This window comes from Pleurodeles waltl, chromosome 8, assembly GCF_031143425.1.
Source record: "Pleurodeles waltl isolate 20211129_DDA chromosome 8, aPleWal1.hap1.20221129, whole genome shotgun sequence".
Taxonomy (NCBI): Eukaryota; Metazoa; Chordata; class Amphibia; order Caudata; family Salamandridae; genus Pleurodeles; species Pleurodeles waltl.
In genome coordinates this window covers 29,958,724-29,968,474 of record NC_090447.1, presented here as the reverse complement: position 1 = coordinate 29,968,474, position 9,751 = coordinate 29,958,724, and the positions used below count along the sequence as shown (strand labels likewise).

The window sequence follows — 9,751 nt, the reverse complement described above, 5'->3', positions numbered from 1 at the left end:
ACCATTCTTTTTTTGTACCATTTGTTCACTTCTGGCAAGTTTCATCTCCCCTTCGTCCACGCTCATCTACAGCAATTTTGGGGTGAACACCATCCCGAATATAAAATCTACCACTGCAACATCTCTACACCTCACAGAACAATCTCCTATCATAAAGCCGCTGTCTCTAACTCCATTGTGCTCCCATCTCGCTGCTTGTTTACAACTAAGTCCTATGCAGTAACCTACTACTGGATCTTTGTCCCATCAGCCACACTGTTGTCAAGCAACTCTTCCACACTTACAGCATCTCACGCACCAGATATTTAGACTCATACTGCAGCACAATCTCAGTAGACTTGGTCCAACCAAGAAACGTCACCTGTATTCTGCTGTTGCCCCAGTCCGCCACAATAATGTTGCCGTTGGAATCCACAGCCACCCCGGTTGGGGCATTGAACTGCCCATTCCCCTCACCGTGAGACCCAAATTTGAAGAGGAACTCTCCATCAGCACTGTATACCTGCCGAAACAAAGATATTCAGTAGAACTGGAAGACAACAGACAAACATGGAGGAGGAAAAATAAAGTCAATCATCCAACCAGAGTATGGAAAAGGATTTGTCCTTGCTATGTTATCTGTCAAAGAGACATGTGCTTCTGTTACCTAGTGCCTACAATTCTCTTTCTTAAAGTTTTAAAAGATCCTCAGGTTGGGAGAATGCTCCAGATAGGATCAGAGGTTGGAAATATTTTACTCCCTCTTTTGCATCACCACATCTAGGGACTATTTGGTGATACAAAGATGTCTTCTGGGAAGTTCAGAGGGAACCCAAGACTGAATAAGATCCGGCGAGTCAAGGCCAGGCTGCAGACTGTAAGCTCCATCAGTGCCACTCTGATTAGGCAATCGTCCGAGTAGCAGTAACAGCAGAGCACAATGGCAGCCACCATGCGAAAGCCTTAGTAGTGACCTGGCAAGTGATGCTTAGGTCAAAGGTCAGCACCCAGCATTGGTGTTGTTGGCACCCAGCCCGAAGAGGCACAGCCTGCCTTACTGCAGGACAGACACAGAGTAGAGAAGCATCCAGGATCTAAACGCTCCTTTCAATTGCTGCAAGCACTAGCGCCTAAGGAGGCATCTTGAGCTTGTGAAAGGAGAGAACTTGTTGCGGTAAAGGGCCATGATGTGGCAGAGCCCACCATGACACTCACTCAAACTGTGGGAGTATTAATGGTGTCCCCCTGGTGAGGACAGGAGTGCCTCAACTACTGTCAAAAGGAAGAATCTCTGTATTAATTCCTTGGAGGTCGACTGGGGAAGAGGTGGTCTGCATGGAGGTAGCTGTGGGAGATGTACAGCATACCATTTCGAGGAGGAAATCTGGGCACCAGTGGTGATAACTGAGAGAACCCGCCCCCTCCCCAACACCCCACTTGAGTGAACTTCATGAGCTGGAGCACAGAACAGATCTTGCGGAAAGGTGGCACCAATCTCTTACAAGAATCCATATTTTAATACAACTCAATCCTTCTAAGGATGTTACCACAGGCACTTTTGTTTTCGTCTACTTCTCCTTTCTGCAATCCTGCAGGCTAGCTCTATTGTAGCGCCTCCACCTGAACGACTTCCATGGACCCACAGATTACAGATGGAGAGCAAGCTACAATCTACATCCTGGAGACACTGCTGCCAGGTCATGACAATGCACCCTCAAGCTAAGGAGCAAAGAAACCAGATCAGCAGTAAGGTTTTGTACAATCTCAACTACTTCATGGAACCCCCACGCTTCACGGCTGACCACAAGACTTATCAGCAAGTCAAACTTGGAAATTCTTCTTTCCCACCCACGGCTGGAAAACATAAGATGAGCAAGCTGATTCCTCACCCCATCCGTACAATGCAACAAAGGGAACCTAGGGGGATTGAGTCATTCCCATCAGGGTCGAATTACAAACACTCCCTTGAACAAAGCTTTCAGAGGTTCTTATTCTTGTAAAAATGAGCTCGAACCCAGCCACAGTGTTGTAGTGACACACGGAGTATATGAATCCATCAGGAAACAAAGCTGAACAGGTCACAAGACGAGATGACGTGTGGTAAGGAAAGAACAAGTAAAGAAGAGATGTCAGGAAGGTGGGGAACAGAAGTACTCAGAGGAGAGAGGAGGATGAACACCTTCAGAGATAAAAAGTGAATTAAGGAAACAGATAGAAACGCAGATGGAAGGAGAGGTAAAAGGATTGTTTGGAAACAGCTCTAAAAAGGTGGTACTCTGGGCTCTCAAGCAGTGAGGAAGGTGACACCTGCAGAAACTGAAAAGTTGGACAGAGAGACCATGGAAAGACATTTTTGGGATGATAGTAATGAATGACCACAGAACGATACAGAGGAACAGGTGCAACACCTGAATGTCGAAGAAAGGGACAAGTGGCGTTTCAGAAAGAAAAGATGTGTTCAGGAAAATAAAGAAGGAGAATAAAAAAAGAAAATGGAGTGAGAGAAGAAGAGGGTCCTTCGTATAACAGGTCAAGCGACAAGGAAATGATATCAACTGGATATTTGCTAAAGAAGGAACAATTAAAGCAAGACAACAAGTGGACTGGAGGGTCAGGCAAACCAGCAGTAAGTGTGTCTGAGGCAGGGAAAAGACATGCAGCCCAGAAGCAAATGGGGAACAGACATGAGCAAGACACTTGCAGCCGAAGGACAGAAAGACAGGCCATTCAGTTCTTACCTTCACGGAGTGATTGTGGAAATCTGTGACCACGATTTCATTCTTGTTATTGACAGCTACAAAATGTGGACCTGTGCAAATAGAAGAAGAGGAGAAGTGAAGTGTGTAATCGACACCACAAGGTTCTTGTGCTCCACCAGGAGACGTCCCCGCACTCAGCTCGATGCTTACAGATGAAGCAGCAAAAGGACTGTCCCAAAAGCAGTGCTATCAGCCGCTGCTCACGAGAAGCAGACAAGAAGCAGAAGGCAGAGACAGTAGCCGAACAAAACCACCACAATGCAAGTGAGACAACTCTAAACCCAAGCTAGGTTTCTATGCCGAGGAGCACAGGGATGAGCTCAGAAACAGAGCACATTACGCCAGCCTCCCAAGACAGCCCAAGAGGTTAGTGTGCGAGCACGCTTAGTTCCGATCCAGGAGGTAGCTCAAAGCATACAGGCTTGAAAACATCCCCCAACAAATCATATGATCAGAAAGTATCTCCAGTAATAACTTCTGGGAGGGGTTACTAAAGGAAGAAGAACTTTTCGGGAAAAGACCGCACTCAAAGCCTCTAAGTGCAAATTCTTTATGCAGCATATCTGCAAAAAGATCACTGCATAGGAAGGCTTAAAGAACTGCAAACTTAAACCATAAGCATCAGTATCTAACACTGTCAACAAACCCACTAAGGAGCACTGATCTCAAGATGCAAGACATCTTACACTCTTGCCACCTACAGCCCAGATGAAGCCTTCCCACAATATCCCGCTTTCACCAGATGTACTTATTTGCAGTTTTATATCACATGTACTAGACCAAGTGCTGTCAGAGGCATTACTATCGTTCCTAGGAAAGTTACTGCAATAATGGTCTAAGGACGTTATAGCCGCTGGCAGGAAGTTTAAAAGTTGGTATTTCTGAATACGTTCCACTGACAGCATCCTAGATCTCAGACTCCTTCTCAACATTTCACCAGCTTTCCTCCCAAACCACGCTCTTTTGGAAAAGCTGGCTACTTGCTTATAAAAGAAATAGTTCTTTCTGGTGGGTGCAACCTCTTATTTGCAGATTCCTCGCCTTAAGAAATTCACTCTCCAGCCTCAGACTGGTCCAGGAATCTTTTTCCTAGCAATGGCTCCCCAGCACTGCCAGGTGGCGTCCTGCAGCATCAGACGCAACTCTAGCTATGGGCATGACGACACCGGGTGTATTAAGTGGCAAATGTTGCATTGGGGTCAGTTCCTGAACTTACCTCGGTCTCCGCAATGCGTGCTGGGAGGACCCGAGAGAGCAACAACAGTGACACATACAGCACATAACGTGTCCGCACACCGTGGGATCTTGTTAGTCACAGCACTAATCCTAAAAGGAGGACCTGGGGTAGTGAGGAATCTTTGGGAAGATTGTGTATCCAAAAAAATGGTTACAAGAGGTAAGTAACTTTTAATTCTGGTGGATACATCTTCCAGTAGATTCCTCATTCTAAGAAGGGGTGCCAAAGCAGTACTCCCTGGAGGTGGCTCGAGCAGTGACTGATAACTAAGTAGGTCAAGCGAGACAGCTCGGGCAGTGTACCCCTCCCGGTTAGTTTGAGACGCGAGAGGGTAGTGCTTGGCAAAAAATGCAATCGTGACCACGCTGCAGTTGGTCACTGCCTTGTCCTTCTCAGCTCCGGCAAATCTGACAGCTATGTGTATCTGCACCGTCCGGGTGAGTGCGGGTGAAGTGGTAAGACCATGCCTGGGATCCAGTTCATGCAGTCGATCCTTCTCCGGAGTTGGATGCGGAGGAGGGAAGAAAGATGAAGAGTAATAGACTGAGCTACGCGGAATGCAGACACCACCTGGAGTAAGGAGGACGGGCGGGTGCAAACAACCGACCTGCTACCAACTAAACGGTCTTCAAAATAAGAAGTCAAACCGGGCAACCGTGAATAGTTCAATTGGGGGATATTATCGAGAAAGATAAAATCCGATTGAAATCCCAACGGCACGGGAGGAAAGAAGTAGAACCACGTTATCAAAAAACGCGCCACTAGAGTTGATCTAAACAGGGGAACACGCAAAAAACTGTGCAAATTGCAAAACGTGGCAAAGGGGAGACTTATGCGGCCTGGTGCCTTCTGACTCGCAACACTGACCAAACTTACTCCAGTTACATGAGTTGGTGGTAGCCTTCCTGCCCAACAAGATGCCATCCTTAGGCAGCCAAGAGGATGAACTAGAGCTGCTCAATCTCTACGTGTGTAGTTGGGGTGTTTGCAAGCTGTGATGGAGGAGCTGTTGTGTGTCCGCCCTGCACACGAGCGGGAGCCAGCTGAGTGCCGACAGACTGGTGTACCATATCCTCCAAGCCCAGGCTGGGATGACAGAATCAGCCGCGCTCCATCCTACCGTACATCTTCTGCATTGATTATGGCAGGATGAATTGTAGAGCGCATTGCAACCCGAAGGCATCCCAGTGCTGGTTGAGGCATATCGCGATCTGATCATACTAGTTACTAAGCATGGGTTATTTCTTAAATAGCCGTGTCTTAAGGATTTTTCAAAAGGACAGCTCGTTGTCTATTGCCCACAAGGCTCGGGGGAGAGTGTTGAAAAGTTTGGAAACATTAAGGCTAAAGGACTGTCCTCCATTTCTGGCTCTTCTAATGGCGGGACAGCGGCCCGGAGTCCAGTTGAACATGAATGCATCCCCCAGGGGAACCACTAAGAGGAAATATACAGCATAAAACTGAGGAGTTCCCCTTCCTAGCTGTGGTGAAGTGATCCACCATGGAAACTCCCAACTGGAGAGGATCATCTCACCCACGCTTGCTAACAGCTTTCACTTGTGTTCCTCCAGTGAGGGGCCCGTAAGAGCATCCCTCGCACTGAGAGAGTCTGCTTGGTGGTCAGCCACCTGGAGAGATTACCTGATGCTGAGCCCACTTCCACACGTGAAGCCCTTCCCAATACAGGGTTCAGAACTCCACACCACACGGCTTGTGTATTTAATGCATAGTGCTGGCACTGTCTTACAGAATCTAAATGTTGCTCCCAGAGATAGAAGAGAAAAATGCCTTTGTGGCACGTCAGGCCGCCCACAATTTGCACAAAATGTATGTGCAGATGTTGCTCAGATGCAAAACAAAGATCAAGAGGCCAGGCAGACGCAAGACCAGCAGGATCAGAATTCGACTCCGAGTCCGAAGTCTCAGAATCTTATCACTGGTATTCATTGTACTCGGTAGTCTGACGAGGAGGAAAGCCTTCATGTTTCACCCCCACAAATATTAGCCTCTGTGAGGGAGTAAAGTAGGACTTTGGGGCATTTATAGTAAAGACCAAGTTGTGGCGGAGTTATCGTCCACTGGCGGTGATCCCTGACCAGCACAGGGGACAGAGCTTCCAGCAGCCAGTCTAGAATTAAATCGACTGACAACTGCAGCAAAGCTGTCACAACGGCTAACACTTTCATAAAAACATATGGAACGGTCAGACCATGAACTTCAGCTTGTGTCTGTGGGCGGGAAGAATCAGAAGATGGAAATAAGCATCCAGAAGTGCCAAAGATGCCATCCAGGCTCCTGCATTAAGGCCAGTTGTACCTGGCAACTAATCCTGCTGGTCAAACAAGTTCAGAAGGCGAAGATCTCAGTCTTCATCCTTCTAGGGAACCAGGAGATAAAGGCACTAAGATTGGTGGCCTCTTTCTTCTAGAGGTACCAGCACCATGGCGCCCTTGCTCAACAAGGCAAGAACTCCCAACTTCAAAATGGAGGCAGGTGACAGGGAGCATACCCTAGTGGAAGGGGAAGGGGAGTGGCTCAGAGGAAGGGGCAGAAAGGGAAGGCTGCAGCTTCTGGTGATTAAAGGGAGGGGGGGTCGGACGGGTTTTGAAGTAACAGAGGTGGCAGAGGATGTTGGAGGTTGCAACTACTGCTGTTGGTTTCATGCATGGTTTAACTCTGCCCAGAAAGATGCAGTATTGCTGGTGGGGTCTCTTGTCAGATTAAGAAAGTTGCCTCTACCTGGACTGTACTACCCTAGAGTAGTCACAAAACATTCTATGTAGTTGGTGGATTAGCAGGGCTGAAGAGGCTAGGCCCACCAGAGCTCTATGGTTTTTGAAGAATTCCAAAGAATACTTTGCTTTCTCCGAACAGGGGCGTGACCTGGAGCGTGGCTTGGACATCTCACAAACCATGCAAATGTATCCATGCAGTGTGGCACCCATGACCATGGATCAACTTAAGTTGTCTGCAGAGTCCAGGCTGCACTTCAAGGTCTGTCTAAAAGCATCTAACCCATCAGCAACAAGGTCTGCAAACAGCCATTGGATGGCCTGGCAAACTAATCCATTTGAGTTTCACCAGTCCCCACAAGGCATAAACATATCAGCCCAAGAGGCAGGTGACAGTAGCAGTGCGGCGTTCTAAGCTGCCAGAAGCTAAGACTTTTAGGGCAACAGAGTCAGGCTGCTTTGACTCCCTTTTAGGAGGTATCATGGAGAAAACATTCAAGTTTTGCGGCGAGGAGGATGTTTGCACAACCAAATGTTTGGGTGAAAGGTGAGACACAAAAGTTAGAGATCACCCAAAACAAAGCTATGGCATCTGGCTATCTGTCTGTGGGCTGCTGGGATCAATAATAGCTCCACGCAGCTATGACAGGAACCAAGAGGGCCTTCCTTGAATTGGAGAAGGGCTCTGCCATTGAGGATTGGGTTTGCAAGATCTCAGTCAAAGTCTAGACTTTGCTTCCGCAGAGGGCACGATCAATTCCAATGTTTCGAGCATTTTTCATACAAAAGTTGAAAATTGAGAAATTTCCTCTAAAGTAGGGCCAGAAAGGTAAGGGATAGCCCCCTCTAGAAAAATGTCCAGGCCACTAGCATTTTGCTAAATTCCAAAATAAGCCAGCATTAGTATTACAGAGGGGAAGGATATAATCAGCCTCCACGTCATCAACTTCTGTACGTCCACAATCTTTATCAGACACTGCAAGCACATCTCCTCTGTGTAGTCAAATATCTAAGCCCTGGGAAGATGTTCTGCAAAGGGAGCATTAACGCTTATCTTAACTTTATTCTCACCACACACATAAGTGGTTATTTTGACATTGGCGGTCTTTTACAAAGACCACCAATATCACACTCGCCAAATGACCGCCAGTGTTGATGGTCTTCAGACCGTCATATTATGGCTGCTGGCTGCTCTCCGCCACTATTTGATGGGGAAGCAGCCATACTGGCGGTTTAGTGGAGGTTGCTCCACCACCACCACGTCACCACAACAACGCCCGCCGTATTACATCACTGTAAACGGCGTGGCGGTGTTGTGGTGACGGGTCGCTGGCAGCAGAGCAAGCGCCATGGACCCCGTTCCCTCCCGGACGACCACCAGGTAAGGTGATCGACAGGGGAGGGGTGTGGGTGTTGTGTGTGTTTGTGTGCGTGAATAGGGTTGTGTGTTTGTGTGAACAGAGGGGGGTGGGGGTGTTGTGTGTGTTTGTGTGCGTGTGTATGGAAGTGTATGTGTGCTTGTGTGAATGCGTGTATGCGGGGGGTGTCGTGTGAATGAGTGTGCATGTATGTATGTGTGATGTGTGCCTGCGTGGATGTACGGGGGTGGGGGGTACAGAATGGGGATCGGGGGATGGGGGTGTCACTGCTTGGGGGATGAGGGGCTTCTGATGGGGTCGTGTTGGGTCCTACATGGAGGGGGGATTGGGGAGTCCTGCAGTGGCAACAGGAATGAGTATTCCTGTCGCCAGTATCGTTACAGCCAGGGATTCCGTGGCGGGGCTCCCGCCACGGAATCCCTGGCGGTAAGGATGCTCAAAATACCGCAGCGGTGTTAGGTGGACCGCCAGGTCGAAGGTGGTTAACCTTTGGCCAGGCGGTCCTATCCTCCTGGCGGTACAGGTGGTGAACTGGCTGCATTGTATTGCCATAATTTGGTGGTCCTGCACCACCACGCTGTCAGCGGTCTGGCCGCTAGCATGGAGGAGCAGGACCACCAGGGTCATAATGGCCCTCATAATGTCTTTTGCCACTGATAGATTCAAAAGCGGTGTCTTAGTTGGCTCAGCTGGCAACACTGGTTCCACGCCGGGGGTGGCGGCAACAGATCATAGATTGCCAGGCACACAGGCAGGCTAATGGCCTCTTTTTGGTGCTGAAGGCTGTGAAAAAGCTGCACTGGGTGGCGTCACAGATGGAGCCGCCTGCATCACAAGGCCTGTAGGAGCACGCTCTCCCTTGTGCAGTGGTGCATGGGTGTCCTGAACAGATCCACCATAGTACGCTGGAAGGCCTCGACATGCGTACGGTCAGCCAATGAATCCAGGAATTCCAGTTCATCTGTGTGAGTGTCATGCTCTGCTCTGACAACAAAGAAGATTTTGGTGTCAGGGAATAGAGTTGACAATTCAAACGACCTAGATCGGGACCATTTCCTTGAAGAAGATGAGGACATCTCTTTCCTATGGTGCTTCTTGAGTTTTTTTTTTGTAGCAATATCTTTTGGGAGTTAGTTCCTTTGCAGGAGACTTGCCTGCGGGTGAAGAAGAATGCTTAGACATCTCTCTGTAAACCACAGCCAGGAAAAGCCTGACCTTCGGCTCTCTTCTAGCCTTTGGGTGCCAGGAGACTCAAGAATCACTATGTCCTGATCCGAGTCACCACATGGAGTTTTCACATGGATGTGAAAGGAACATCTTCATGTGGTATTAGCAACAAGACTTCAAATTTGAAAGTTTTGGAGGAGACATTTGAACTAATCGCTGCTGAATTACTGTGGAACTTCATCAGTAAACACAGAAAGAGAACTAGGCCATCATAGATGAGGTGCAGATAACCATGTCAGAAACTGATGCCAGCTAGTGGGTTGGCACCCAATCTATTCTGATGTCATGAGTGGCAGCACAGGACAGCCATTGCTGGAGAGAGGTTTTTCAGAGCATTCAGAAGCTTGGAGAGGTAATTCTTAAAGCAAGGATTCTGCAGGAAGTTGTATCCATCAGAACTACGCTACAACAGTACCACCCCATTGCAAATGCCCACAG

At 48.3% G+C, this 9,751-nt stretch overlaps 1 protein-coding gene across 2 annotated transcripts in view; it reads right to left on the bottom strand.

Annotated features, from left to right (window-relative positions):
• TRIM3 (tripartite motif containing 3) overlaps positions 1-9,751 on the bottom strand; it is a 266,225-nt gene that overhangs the window by 10,830 nt on the left and 245,644 nt on the right. For both annotated transcript variants that reach the window (XM_069203661.1, XM_069203662.1), the window contains exons 10-11: positions 2,718-2,788; positions 362-502 (exon numbers count right to left, since the gene is read on the bottom strand). In XM_069203661.1, the coding sequence (XP_069059762.1) occupies positions 362-502; positions 2,718-2,788 (212 nt within the window). The remainder of the gene's footprint in view (positions 1-361; positions 503-2,717; positions 2,789-9,751) is intronic.